We start from the raw sequence: 15,132 nt of genomic DNA, 5'->3' as shown, positions 1-15,132 counted from the left end.
CCCATGGGTCTTGCCTGTGCTCTCCTCTGTGCCAAGTGTATAAACGAATGCCCTGTGAGACTTTCTATAGACATTTATGTTTTATTTAAATTTGTATAAATAAACTAACAAATACTTTTTAAATCAGTATTTGTTTCAAAAGTTTAATTTATTGTTCACCCGGTACATTTTATTTAGGGTGAAGTGTTATATTTTATGCTGACTTTTACCTCTTTTGAGGATAATTTCTCACTTTTACTTTTAGAGTGGCCTGACTACAGAAGATGAAGTCAGTGAGAATTGTTATGCAAAGAGGGAGGAGTTACATTGGCATGAGAAAGTTGTGTGCAAAAATGGTCCTAAAGGAGCTCACCGATAAGCAAAGTCAAAGTTTGCCAAGATCTTTTGGAGAGGCAAGATGATGTTTTGGGCCCTTTTATCACTGGTAATAAAACATGGGTGTACCAATACAATCCTGAAACAAAACGTCAAAATGCACAATGGAAGTCAGCCAATTCTCCATGACCAAAAAAGTTCCGCCTGTCCAAATCAAGTGTTAAAACAGTGTTGCTAACCTTTTTTGATATCAGAGGGATTGTTCATTATGAAATTGTACCAACTGGACAGTTAACCAAGATTACTATTTGGAAGTGCTGAAAAGGCTGCATGAAAAAGTAAGACAAAAACGGCCTGAACTTTTCGCCAATAACTCATGGCTCTTGCATCACGACAATGCACCAGCTCACAAGGCACTGTGGAGCTTTTAGCCAGAAAACAAATAACTGTATTGGAACACCCTCCCTACTCACCTGATCTGCTCCCCAATGATTTTTTTTTTTCTTTACCCGAAGATAAAGTAAACATTGAAAGGAAAACATTTCATTGACATTCAAGACATTGAGGGTAATACAACGATAGCTCTGATGAGCATTAGAGAAAAAGATTTCCAAAATTGCTTTGAAGGGTAGACTAGGCGCTGGCGTTGATGCATAGCTTCCTAAAGGGAGTATTTGGAAGGTGACTATAGTGATATTCAACAATGAGGTTTGTAGGACATTTTCTAGAATGAGTTTGCAAACTTGTCAGACCTCGTTCACATCTGTGCACATAACTGCTAAAATGCCTCCTAAACCCTATTCTGTAAATGCTCATATTGCTTACTTAATTAGAAAGGGGCAGAGTTTGGGCAGGGGAGGGCTCAAGCTTACATGTGTAAACTTATAGAATACTGTAAGGCCTTCAGGTATCTGCAGCACTAAGGCACTAATACATAAACCAGTTTTACAATTGATGTTAATGTTTGTGGTACCCATTAGATTTATGTTCTATAAAGGAAAGTAGGCTGTTGTATTCCTATAGGCTCCTATCAGGCTCTCTGTTGCAGAATTGCCATGGCTTTTACAGTACCAGTAGACAAAATTGCTTGTGCAAAGAATAATTTTTATATTTATAATGGTGTACTATAGCCTGTAAGTGGTACAAACACTATTGGAATCCTTATTAATAAGCCCAGAATGATAATCACAGGGAATAATTTTTGTCAGTTTTAATAAGGCAAAGAGGCCTGCAGAATGTTTCCAACTGAATGACCTGTTCAGGACGCTTACAATTTAAAATTATTATTATTTTATCCTGAATTGCATGTTTCACTAACCTTTTAGGGTCTCTGCACATAGAAATGTAAAAGAATGCCATTTCTGCCAAATAAAGCTACTAATATAAATACAGTTAACACAACATTCTCTGTCATTATAAAATGTTCTTTGAAAGAACCTTTTCTTTTCAGGTGGCCAAACTGAATTCATGGCTTGCCAAAATTGTGCTAGATGCCTCTTCTTACCTTGATTTTAGAAAGCAAATAAAAACTCAATTATTTAACAGGCTGGGTTCTTAACATATTTTATCATTATAACTTTTTATATAGCATGTATGTACTTTCCTATATTGTATACATATAACTTGTTGAATTTCAACAATTTGCATTGTTTATACTACGATTAATTGTGAACCGCCTAGAACTTTTTGGGTATAGCGGGATATAAAATAAAATTATTATTATTATTATTGTAGTTGCATTGTGCATGCAGATATCTCCTTTAGTGTACTAAGTAAATATAAAATATTGGAGCACAATATTTATATTTATATTTGATTTTTGATATTAAGTTCTCTTCTGAAAATGCCAGTTCTCACCCTTAAGTGAATAAATGAAAGGAATGAAGTTTTGAAGAAGAAGCTTAGCTGTATATCATTGGCAAAGCACAATATATCTGTTTGACTTTTGTTATACAGGTGTGATGAATGTAGACTTTGCTACCATTTTGGATGTCTGGACCCACCTTTGAAAAAGTCTCCCAAACAGACAGGCTATGGATGGATTTGCCAAGAATGTGATTCTACATCATCCAAAGTAAGTTTAAGAGTTTACAAATTCAAAGAAAGGGATAGCACTAAAAATATGTTCATAGTAATGTATTATAAATGTTTTCCAGTATTACAGCCCAATCATTGTCTGAAAGTAATGATTAGTACACTGGCCCCATTTGAGTATACTATTTACCAAAGGGCTCTTAGGATTAAAATGAGCACTTCAGCAGATAACACATGGTTCCATTAATAAATGAGCCCCCTTACTTATTTGTGACTTATGAGATGACATTCCCTCAGAGCTGCAGTCCACAAATGAATAAATGCCTCCTCCAGTAGCAAAAAAAAAAAAAAAAAAGGGATGTCACATCAACACTCCTGGCCACGAACCGCTTTAAAGAAACACTATCCCAGTGGTCTCAAACTTGCGGTCCGTGGGCCACATGCGGCCCGCCAGATGCTATTTTGAGGCCCTCGGTATGCTTATCATAATCACAAAAGTAAAATAAAACAGTTTCTTGGTCATATGTCTCTTTAGCTATAAATGACAATATTTTTATTAAGACTTAGCCAAAAGGAAAGATTTATAAACCATAAAGAGTTTTACCTCATGCAAAATTGTCATTTCTTTAATAAGACATTAACTATTTTTTTCTGCGGCCCTCCAAGTACCTACAAATCCAAAATGTGGCCCTGCAAAGGGATTGAGTTTGAGACCACTGCACTATCCCCTCCCTATTGTTAGCTCCACCCCTTTTTACCCCCCTTTGAATTTATTTTAACTCGATGTACTTTACTTATCCTTACCCACGGGCCCTTCTGTCTGATCTGTCCTTGATATTTTAACTATGACTGCCTCCCCTTTCTTTTTTTTCTTTTTAAAGTTTAGTATTGGTAACCTTTGGTAGACAGTATATCAAATATGTAAGAAACTTGGGAAAAACTAATATCACTGGAAAATCACTAATATAATTTATTTTAAGATGGAGCAATTAGGTGATTTGCATTGCGATTAAAAAAAGAAATTGGACATGAACAATAAATACAAATAGGAATCGAACCCAAACTAAAACTGCATCCATCTGCAGAAAATTCAGTGTGTTAACCATGGCAATTGTCTGAAAAAAGAATTTTGCCTGACCTGCAGCCAAGAGGAAAATTGACCGTTAACCAGTGAGAAGCTAAAAACACTCTACCTGCTGTAGCTTCCTTATCTCATGCTTGTTGCATCGGGTCACTGATTTTTAATTGACTGAGGCTGTCTATGTTATAATTATATTCCTTTGCTTATTTGAATTTTACTGGCTATGATCATAATACTTTAGGTAGCTTTATAGCATTACTATCTTCTCTTGTGCTGACAGTGTCAATAACCTGTCAAGACTTTTCAGCAAGAAAATAGAAACGTGTTTTAGTCTTCTTATTGTTAATCGGATCTTTGCCTCAGGATCTGTCTTCCTTAAGGTGATAAGATAGACATTGGAAATTAGCTGTCCACTGTAGTTTGGACATCAAGCAATCTCTCTTCAATACCACTTAAATACTTTGCTCACTTCCCAAGTGAATAAAAATTGATATTGAATTTCTGTCAGCTTCTAAAACCAAAGGAGGCTCTTTACAGCATTAAGTAAAGTGCTCTTGTTTTATTTTTCTGCAGTCCTCCTGTTAGAAGATAGTTTGACAAACTTAAATATAAACACGGTAGCTTAGTAAATGACGACAGATAAAGAACAGTTGACCTGTCCAGTTGTCTTCCATTCAGGTTCTGTACCACTTTGGGGAGATTATCATATATGTGCCTGTACTTAGACACTGGGTTTCTTCCATGTCTTTTAACTGAACATGCAACCCTTTTCCTGCCGCTGCACTGTAACTATGCTTAGGTCAAATTGTAAGCTCCCTGTTTTAGTAATATGTGTCTCTTAAAAGGTCCAGAAAACATGTCAGTATTTTTATTGTATTCTTTGTGAAGGTTGGCACATTATTTCCAGAGTATTTTTTGACACGTACCGTATATACTCAAATATAAGTCGACCCGAATATAAACCGATGTAACCACCCCACACCAAAAAAAGGAGGAAAAAAGGTTGACTTGAATATAAACTGGGGGGTTAATATTCATGTGCAGGGCCTTGCTTTGCCCTGCCATGCTCTGCACCTTGTTCCCTCTCCCTCCGTACTCTGCCAGGCTCTGCACCCAGCCCACCTTCCTCCCTGCCAGGTTCTGTACCCCCTCCCTCCTGATGCCTTGCAGGCCTGCACCAGACCTACCGTAAGACCTGGTGGGACAGCAGAGGGCCAGGACAGCAGAGATCCCTCCCATCTCCTGTCCTAGCTGATTCTAATAATTTTTTCCTCCCGTCTCCCCCATGTACCTTTAGAATTCCTGGTGTCCCAGCGGTGAACAGCGGCAGGAACGACCTTCCTTTGTTCCTGCCCGCGTAGAGTCGCTATCAGATTGGCTGCCGGGAGTTCTCGCGGTAGCCAGCTAGTGGCTCTGCAGGGACAGGAGCAAAGGAAGGTCGCTCCTGTCGCCATTCACTGCTGGACCACCAGGAATTCTAAAGGTACGCAGGGGAGGTGAGAGGGAGATAAAAATTCTTAGAATTGGCTAGGACAGGAGGCGGGAGGGATCCCTGCTGTTCCGGCCCACCACTGGACCCCCAGGGATTTAAAAGGTACACCAGGGAGAGGAAGGGAGGTAAAAGTTATTAGAGTCAGCCGGGACAGGAGATGGAAGGGATCCCTCCTGCCCAGCCCATCGCTGGATAACTAGATCTCACAGCAGTCCCGGCAGAGGCCTGAAACAGGTTTGAAGGAGGGGGCAGGTCAGTGCTGACCTGAATATAAACTGAGACCCCCATTTTTGAGGCCATTTTTTTGCCCAAAAATCTCAGTTTATATTCGAATATATATGGTAAAATTGATGTTTTAACCTAATTTAATATTCATGTTTAAATTTACATAACAATTATATGAAACTAACAATAATTTGCATCCTAAACTGAAAGGAGAGATTGACTTTGTAAAATTCTATAGAACAGTATTTCCCAAATGAGTCCTGGAAACAGACTGTTGTAGGCTTTAGAGACCCAGTATATGCAAATCTCTCATGCATATTTATTACAAAAATATACTTAAGATCAGATTTACTAGAGGTGCCTCAAGAACAAGTAGGACAATGCAGTATATTTCTTTGTGCTTTATACAGGAGGTTACTTGAGATTTTTCCACACTAGTCTTACCACTGATGTGGAAAGTTTTATTGCATGGGAAAATCTCGAATAAAACCATTGCACTAAAAGACAGAACAGTGGGCATGCAAAGTGATCGATTAACAAATTGTTACTGATCTTTTAAAAAAAACTGTGCTAGAATTCAGGGTAGTTTTTTAAAAAAAAACTTTTTTTTTACTCAGTGCTGCATTTTTATGATAGCTCAGAACTGGTGGAAAAATACAAAGATGCAAGGGAAAAGGGGGGATGTGTACAAAGGGGTTATCTGGGAAGGAGTGCAGCACTTTGACACAAGACAATTTGTGGATCAGTGGGCCCAAACACCTCTCCTCCAGCATTCTACATTGTATTCCCTGGCCAATCCCCAATGCTCACATCACTTCCCTTAATGCTAAAAGTAAATACTTTCAAATCTGAGTTTTTTTGCCATATGTAGTAGAATGAAGGAGTAACCTAGTTGTTAGACTAGTTGGATATGAACCAGGTGATGCAAGGATTCAAATCCTGCCTTCTCAGTGATGCTTATTGTGGCCTTGAGCAAGTCTATTACTTTAGGAACAAACAAACTACTGTATTTTTCACTCCATAAGACACACCTGACCATAAGATGCACCCTAGATTTAGAGGAGGAAAACAAGAAAAAAAAACATTCTGAACTAAATTCTCCCTGCCAGGCTCTGCTCCCAACCCCACACTCCTTGCCAAGCTCTGCACCCTGTCCCCCATCTGGTGGTCTAGTGGTAGGGTGGGACAGGAGGGATCCATCCCAGCCAACTACATTTTTTACACCCCCCAGTACCTTTTTAAATCATCCCCCAATACCTCTCCCCCGATACCGTTTTAAATCCCTCCCTGGATGGCCGTCTTGTCCTATTTCCCGGTCGGCGGCGCACAGGCTAGGAGCAAACTTTCCGCACTCCCGCCTGGCTCCGCGCCGCCAGTTCTCACGAGTCCACTGGCTGTGGAATCTCCTGTGAATGTTTGGAAAGCATTAACAGATGCAACTGATCACAAATAAAATGCAATATAAACGACCCCGTACACAAAGCTAAAATTAAACTGTTTTATTAGGTACATAGGCGAAACCACGAGAATCGCATGCTAACAAACCCGCCCAGACAATCACACGCATGATTTCAACATTATTTTAAAGCTCTCCAAGGGGGTTGTATGGGGGAACCCCTCATTACAGAGGAAACAGCCATTTTCCCTGGGAAAAATTAGTTTCCTCTGTAATGGGGGGTTCCCCCCACCCCCCCAATGGGATTGACAACATTTCTAAGTAAAGAGGGGGGATTCCCCCACACACACCCCTCGGAGCACGTTAAAATCCAGCGCACTGACGTCCTGCGTGTGATTGTCTAAGCAGATTTGTCCGTGTGTGATTGTCTCACGCGCTTTTGGCTGGTTACAGTTTTATTTTTATATAGACTTATCGGAAAAGCCCTTGGCATCCATCCAAAAGGCTAAATTAAGTCTACAAGCCCACCGTGCGATTTAGTTTAAGAAAACCCATATAGGGATACAATAAACTCTCTCAACACCCTCTCCCTAAACAAGTAATATTCAAACAAAACACCCACCATGGATTAAGCACGGCAAGTTGGCTCGACCACCCAGAGGGAAAAAATCAAACAGAGCTGTTAAGTTCCAGGCCAAAGTCTCAGCTTCGGAATCTTTTATATATGACTACCATGAACTCTGGGAGGGACCTGGAGGAGATTTACTGGTAAGCGAAAAGAAGTAACACAGAAGCCATTTTTTCTGGGAGTTTTCCACAGTAAGGCCAGATTTCCTTCAGCTTCTCAAGAGGATAAGTCACATTGGTCTCCAGCCGTGGCTCCGCAGCGCGTTCTCCATTAGCCAAGAAAGAAAGGGACAGAGAGGCCGCAGCAGAGCAACGCACTATCAACCCCTAGCCCAACCAGTGTATAAAAGGTGCGGCGGATTTTTAAAAGGGGGGATAGTGGCAGCGGGTGTTTTGGTGGGGTGTTTTTATTGGGGAGGTGTTTTAAAAAGGTGCAGGAGGGGTTAAAAATTGTATGTTCGCTCCATAAGACGCACTGAGATTTCCACCTACTTTTGGATGGGAAAAAAGTGCATCTTATGGAGCAAAAAATACGGTAAACTGTTATTTGTCAATTAACATGCATTATTTGACAGCAATGAAGCTTTAGCCTTTTTTTTCCTTTACTACACTGAATCTTAGATGATAATGACCTCTGAAGCTGGCAGCTAAATGAATAACATACTTTGTATTAAATGTCACTTCAAAATAAGCCCCTTACTCAGAATGTAAGGGAGTTGAATGTGGTTAGAAGTTAAGGCTTTTTACTACTACTACTTCTTGTCTATAGGAGCTAAATGATAAAGAGAATTGGATATTACTGGTTCTATTTATATTGTATTTTTTCTTGTTCCTTGGATTTTTTCCCCAGCTGTAGTCATTGCAACATGTTTTATGCAGAGTAAATCATTTTTTTCATCCAGTTTAAACACAAAGAAAGAGAATGAGTTTGGAAAAATAAGTTTATTGAAATAAATGAAAGATTGATATAATATATATGTACGGAGTTTTTTCAGACCTGTGATGATACGGGTGGCTTAGGGTACAGTGCAGTCCCAACTGCCCGTGTATGAGGTCTGTTTTCTCTGGTTTTGTGCATTTATGATTTTTTTGTCTTCTTTCAATTTTTGGGGAGATAAATGTGGTTTTCCGCTAAACTAATTTACAGTACGTCTTTTTTGAGTATTTGCTTAGTATACACGACTTTATCCCTGTATTTACAGGTATATGGGTGCCACACTTACTTATGGGTGAGTGCACCCTTTTTAAAAATGTTGTTTTAATTGGCTTAGAGTGTTTTTGGAATTGTTCAGAATTAGTAAAACCATTTTTTCTTCTTTCTGAATAGTGTGGTTCTACCGTTTTTATTCTTCCTAGGCTTGTAACAGATATCCCTTACAAAATAAATTATTTTTCTAAGCTTCAGACCTTACACAATTAAAACAGTTTTTGAATACTGCAGATTTTCACATAGTAGTACACACTTTGGGCTCCTTTTACAAAGGTGCGCTAGGGTTTTTAGCGCAAGCACAAAATTACTGCGCTCTATAGCGCGCGGTAGCCGAAAATCTAAAAAGGAGGCGGTTGGTCTGCACCATATGTTTTGTATTGATTGTTGTGGTTTTATAAAACCTAATAAAACATTTTTGAACTAAAAAGGAGGCGGTAGTGGCTAGCGCGCTTGGGAATTTAATGTGCGCTATTGTGCGCGTTAAGGCCCTAGCGCACTTTTGTAAAAGGAGCCCTTTATTTTATTCTGGCCTTGATTAAAGAAATTCAGTCTTTATTATTATAATGATATCATCTTTTTCTCTGATAAAGCCTTAGCATATGCCTTGAATGGTCTTGGACACCAAAGGCCAGATTCTGTAAAAGGCATCTAAATCGGCAGCTGCTTAAAATAATGACGCCAGCCACCTGCCAATCACACTTATGTGCCTTTTAAAGAATTGTGGCTAATTGCGCCTACCAGAAAACTTAGGCATCTGCAATGTAGGCCGAGATTTTATTGGCCTGTATTGCAGATTCTTAAGCTCTTTAATGAATCGCACCTAACTGCGCTTAAATCCTGTTCCACCCCTAACCATTCCCACGTAGGCATAAAGCGCTGTTAGACTTCCTGCTGCAAATGCAATTACGGCGTGTACACAGTAGATGGCTCCTGGCACCTACTTTTTTTTAACGCGTTGATAATCAGTTATAAATGACGCAGTCAATTACTACATCAGTTAAAGTCAATTAAAACAATTAAGTTAGGCACTGACAGGGTGCCTATTGCCACCTAACTTACAGCACCATTTATAGAATATGACCCTGAGAGTATTATTTGAGTGAATTGTACTAGTTATCATTTAAATCCCTATTTATTTTAAATCTTTTACTAACAGCATTTAAGCTAGTGCAAGGTTCTTCATCTGAGCACCATGGATTTTTGTTACAAGTGCATCATGCAGTCCATCCTTTTCATTATGCACGGCAAGTACTGTTGAGGTCAATAAAGGAGACCACTGTTCATTATCAGGTATTTTCTGTTGCTGCCCTTTCTACTTGAAATACTTTGCCAGCAGATATTAGATTAATGGTCATTACTGGGACTTTTAGGATGTAATAAAAAGCCTTTCTGTTCATGCTGGTATTTCCAGTACCAATTTGAGATATTTGTATCCAGCGTGTTATTGGTTTTCTTTACTTAATGGTATGTGTATTGAATCTTGCCATTGTGCACTTCTTTAGTGATTATTTTGAAGTTTCATTTAGCATGCATAGAATTGTATATGATAGGTAGAATAGAAATATTTTAAATAAATACTGTGGCCCGGATTCTATAAATGGTACCGGTATCAGTGGCCGCCTATGAAACGGCCGATGATCGCATGTCAATCACTTACCAGCGCGCTTGTAGGACTGCAGCTGGTTTATTTTTTTTAACACAGGTGCCTTAAATGTATGAGGTCTGGCAATTAGGGTTGCGAACTTGCCTCCATGCGCTTACATTGGCAGCATTGCACAAACACCTCGGTAAGGTTTCATAACCTTGGTATTTCAGTGTCTCACAGCTGTGTTCATGTCGACGTGTGGCAGTGTCTTGCTGAGTGCGTTCATTATTGTTATTGCATGTTTTTGTGTGCTGTCGCAAAAATGTTGGAGCTTGAATTAGTGTTCAGTACTATAAAGCAATGGCTTCAATCTTCACTTAGAGTTTTCACAATAACTTTTCAAAAAATACTCTTAAGATATCACTTCTCATCCCACCTCTTTCACCTCTCATATGCCACAGTCATATCATCTGTCTTGCCAAAGACCTGAGAACCACCACCACTCCTCCGTCCTCAGAACAGCGGTAATGAATGGATCCCTGACGAAGCTGAGGCAAAACATGTCGGGTCCAATCGCAAATCACCAAATCGTGAATAAGAGTGTACTATTATAAGATAAGTGAAAACTTAAAATTCAAACTTAAAAGTCAAAAGAAGTGTAGTGATTGATGAAGCTAAACATTGAGGACTTATATTGAAAATTAAATAAAAAAATTGATAAAGCTGTAAAGCCTTTGACCAGTGAAAATTTGCATAGCAAGCTCCACGGTGAATAGTACCTTAAAGGATGGAAGAGTGGTGGTGGTTCTGAGGTCTTTGGCAAGACAGCTGATATGACTGTGGCATATGAGAGGAGAAAGGTGGGATGAGAAGGTGATATCTTAGAGTATTTTTTGAAAAGGAGCTTGAATTAGAGCATCGAACAAACATTAAATTTCTTGTTAAACTTGGCAAGATTGAAAGTGAAATCAGGGACACGTTAGTCCAAGTTTATGAGGATAATGCCATGAAAAAAAGGGTAGTTTACAAATGAATTAAACATTTTTCTGAGGGGAGAGAAAGTGTCGCAGATGAAGAAAGATCAAGGCGGTCAGTAATGAGCAGAACTGAAAAAAATATAGCAAACATTTGTTGAATTGTGCGTCAAAATCAGCTGACTGTGAGAAGCATAGCAGACCAAGTAAACATCAATAGAGAAACAGGAAAATCGTAACTGAAAATCTTGGCATGAGAAAGGTGTGTGCAAAAATGGTCCTGAAGGAGCTCACTGATGAACAAAAGCAAAGGGAGTCAAAGTTTGCTAACACTTTTTGGAGAGGCAAGACAACGTTTTGGGCCGTGTTATCACTGGTGATGAAACAGGGGTTTGCCAATATGACCTTGAAACAAAGCGTCAAAGTGAACAATGGGAGTCAGACAATTCTTCATAACCAAAAAAGTTTCACCATTCCAAATCAAGAGTCAAAACAATTCTGCTAACAATTTTTGATATCAGGATTGTTCATTATGAAATTGTACCAACTGGATAAACAGTTAATCAAGTGCACGAATACAGGATGACCGGAGCTATTCTCGAAGAGAGCCCCCAGGAAAGAGACTTGGGAGTAATTGTAGACAAATCAATAAAACCGTTCGCACAATGTGCGGCAGTGGCGAAAAAAGCCAACAGAATGCCAGGAATGATTTAGAAGGGGATCACAAACAGATCTGAGAAGGTTATCATGTTGCTGTACCGGGCCATGGAGCGCCCTCACCTGGAGTACTGTGTCCAACATTGGTCACCGTACATGAAAAAGGACATAGTACTACTCGAAAGGGTCCAGAGAAGAGTGACAAAAATAGTTAAGAGACTGGAGGAGTTGCCGTACAATGAGAGGCTAGAAAAACTGGGCCTTTTCTCCCTTGAAAAGAGGAGACTGAGAGGGGACATGATCTAAACATTGAAGGGAATTGACTTAGTAGAGAAAGAGAGATTATTCACCCTCTCCGAGGTGAAGAGAGCGAGATGGCACTCGCTAAAGTTAGAAGGGGATAGAGTCCGTACAAATGTAAGGAAATTCTTCTTCACCGAGAAAGTGGTAGAAATCTGGAACGCTCTTCCAGAGGCTGTTATAGGGGAAAACACCCTCGAGGGATTCATGAAAAGGTTAGATAAATTCCTGCTGGACCAGAACATATGCAGGTAAGGCTAGACTCAAATAGGGCACTAGTCTTTGACCTAAGGGCTGCCACGTGAGCGGACTGCTGGGCACGATGGACCACTGGTCTGACCCAGCAGCGGCAATTCTTATGTTCTTAAGCTTAGTATTTGGAAGTGTTGAAAAGGCTGCGTGAAAAAGTTAGACGCCAACAACTCATGGTTCTTGCATCACGACAGTGCACCAGCTCACACAGCACTGTCTGTGAGGGTGTTTTTACCCCAAAACAAATAACTGTATTGGAACACCCACCCTACTCACCTGATCTGTCTCCTAATGACTTTTTTTTACCCAAAGATAAAGAAAATATTAAAAGAAAGGCATTTTGATGACATTCAGGACATCGAGAGTAATATGATGACGGCTCTAATGTGCATTCCAGAAGAAGAGTTCCAAAATTGCTTTGAAGGGTGGACTAGGTGTTGGCGTCGGTGCAAAGCTTCTCAAGGGGAGTACTTCGAAGGTCAACATAGTGATATTCAGCAAAGAGGTATGTAGCACTTTTTCTAGGATGAGTTTGCAAACTTAATTGTCAGATCTCATAGGCCAGCATTTTAAAGGTCTACGATCTCACTCCTATGGAGGTGCATAGGGATGCCTGCAGACACCTAAGACCACTTCCAGCACAATTGGAACACAGAATTAGTTATAAAATTCTTCTACTTACATTTAAAACCCGTTCAAGTAATCAACCTGAATTCATCAACAGCCTTCTCATACCTTACTGTCCATCAAAAGCCCTCCGTTCTATGACTCAAAACCTCCTAGCAATTCCTTCCTTAAAACACATTAATACAATTAGATCAAACAATTTCATTGTGACTACCCTTTCTCTTTGGAACTCCATCCCTAATTATCTTCGCCAAGAAGCATCTCTACCCCATTTGAAAACTAAGCTAAAAACTTTCCTATTTCAAGATGCTTTTGATATTTAACTGCCCTTATCAGGGCAAAATCTTTACCGCCAGCATATACATAGACCCTCTTCCTATCGTTTATCCCTTTTTTGTTCTCTTTTCTTTGAATATTGTAGTTCTTGCCTTTTTCCTCCTGTTCCCGGCTGTCTTAGTTTGAGTCTTTTTGTCAAGTTATAATCTGTAGTATTGTTGTTGAATGCTGTTAAAAAAAAAAAACAAACCCTTAAATAAAACTTGAATTCATGCTTATTAGTGCCAATAATTATTAGCACCAGTTATCTTCACTAATTGGCTCGCTTATCAGTTAAATTGTGCACACATATTGCCCAAATTAATGTATGCGCCATATATAAAATTAATGCATATACGGTATATGTGTTAAATATGCTCCAGTAACAACTCCCACCCCCAAGAATCAGCACCATGAATTTTCCTGAACTTAAATCTTAGAAGCCTAGACAGGTGAAAGATCATCAAACAAGTCCTTTTAATTTGAATTATTTTATGAAATTACGATGACCTCTGCTGCTCCGGTGATTGTTTACCCTGGTTTATTCATAATGAAAGCTCTTTACTCTGATATCAAGTGGAAGGAAGAAGGATGTTCATGAAACACTGTAACAGACTTCCTCAAAAAGATATACACTGAATTTAAACAATTAAACATTTCTGGCATGTTACGTGAAAGAGGTTCTAAAGTGCCAAAAGGTAGATATTAAAAGAAAGTTGAAGGTCTCCACTGAGGTTAGGTGCCTGTATTCAGAAAGTGAAGACGATTTTTAAAATGTTTTGGATTATAGGTTGCTAACTATGGGGTCCTTTAACTAAGGCATGCTAGCCGTTTTAGCGCTAAATGCTAACGCATCCATTATAGTCTAAGGACGCATTAGCGTTTAACGCACGCTAAAACAGCTAGCGCGCCTTAGTAAAAGGACCCCTATAACTTTAGGTGCCTAAGTTTAATGCTCAGGACTGGAAATCATCACTGAACAGCTAATTTCATTCCTCTAGTTCCTGCTTCATTTAAAGGCACCCTAATTCTCTGAAGATTAGGTACCTAGACCTTTCAGTCCCCCTTAGTGATCACTTTTGTATATGCACAAAAAGGGGAGAAAAATCCAACTTGTTCGACTCCATTTGATCGTCATTGGCGTGTGTTTGTTATCTTTTATGCGGTTTGCTTTATACCTTAACCACCATGGACCCCTGAGGAAGGCGTGTTATCCGAAACATGGACCGTGTAGGGTCCCTTGGTTGGCTATAAGGTTGTATATGTTACTGCAATTTTATCAATAAACATCGCCTGCATCTTGTACATTATCTGCAGTTTGTTTGTTGTTTTCCACTTTTGTATATACAACTATTTTTTTGTTTGTTTTTTATTTTTATCATGAGATTACAGACAGAAAAGAAGACTAGTTTGTGCTTCCAGCATCAGTGGATTCATTAAATTTCTTCCTTAGAATCTTGCAGGTCTGCTTGCTTCCTGTCAGATGGCCATTATAAGAAAAACTAAGTCCATTCTGTGAAATGATCCTACACCATAGGAAGTTGCTAATGCCACATGGCCAGCTCTGATGTCTCTGCTGTTTCCTGCTGGGATGAGAACACATTTGCGAGTAGAAGCGAGAGGAGATTATTAGTACATTCAATTTATTTTTAAATATGCTGCACTTGGGACATCTCTTCTATTTCTTTAACAGGGAAAAGTAGGCCACCGTGAACTATATTAACCACAAAAAAGAATCTAAGAATAGAAATCAAAATGCATGTTGTACGAGTCATCTCTCTTTTCTGAAGCAAAAACTAAGAAAGAAAATTGTCTGTGTTGTTACTGCTGCCCCTCTGCTATCTGCGATTTTCCTTGTGCATGTGTGTCAGCATGCTTTTTTTATAATAACTACAACCAAATATAGGATTAATGTAAATGTACTTTATTTTAATTCTCCTTTGCTATTAAATGTTCTTGTGAGCTGCGGTAATATCGTAAATATAGGGTAATTCACTTTCCAAAGCAATAGGTGAGACATTCTAGACAAGTGGTTATTTCCC

At 39.2% G+C, this 15,132-nt stretch overlaps 1 protein-coding gene across 1 annotated transcript in view; it reads left to right on the top strand.

The window, feature by feature from the left end:
- Positions 1-15,132, top strand: part of PHF14 (PHD finger protein 14) — a 677,625-nt gene that overhangs the window by 574,965 nt on the left and 87,528 nt on the right. Inside the window, 1 exon segment of the mRNA XM_033931008.1 lies at positions 2,272-2,389. Coding sequence (XP_033786899.1) covers positions 2,272-2,389 — 118 coding nt within the window.

This window comes from Geotrypetes seraphini, chromosome 2, assembly GCF_902459505.1.
Source record: "Geotrypetes seraphini chromosome 2, aGeoSer1.1, whole genome shotgun sequence".
Lineage (NCBI taxonomy): Eukaryota > Metazoa > Chordata > Amphibia > Gymnophiona > Dermophiidae > Geotrypetes > Geotrypetes seraphini.
The sequence above is the reverse complement of the archived record's forward strand: the minus strand, read 5'-3'. Positions and strand labels throughout refer to the sequence as shown.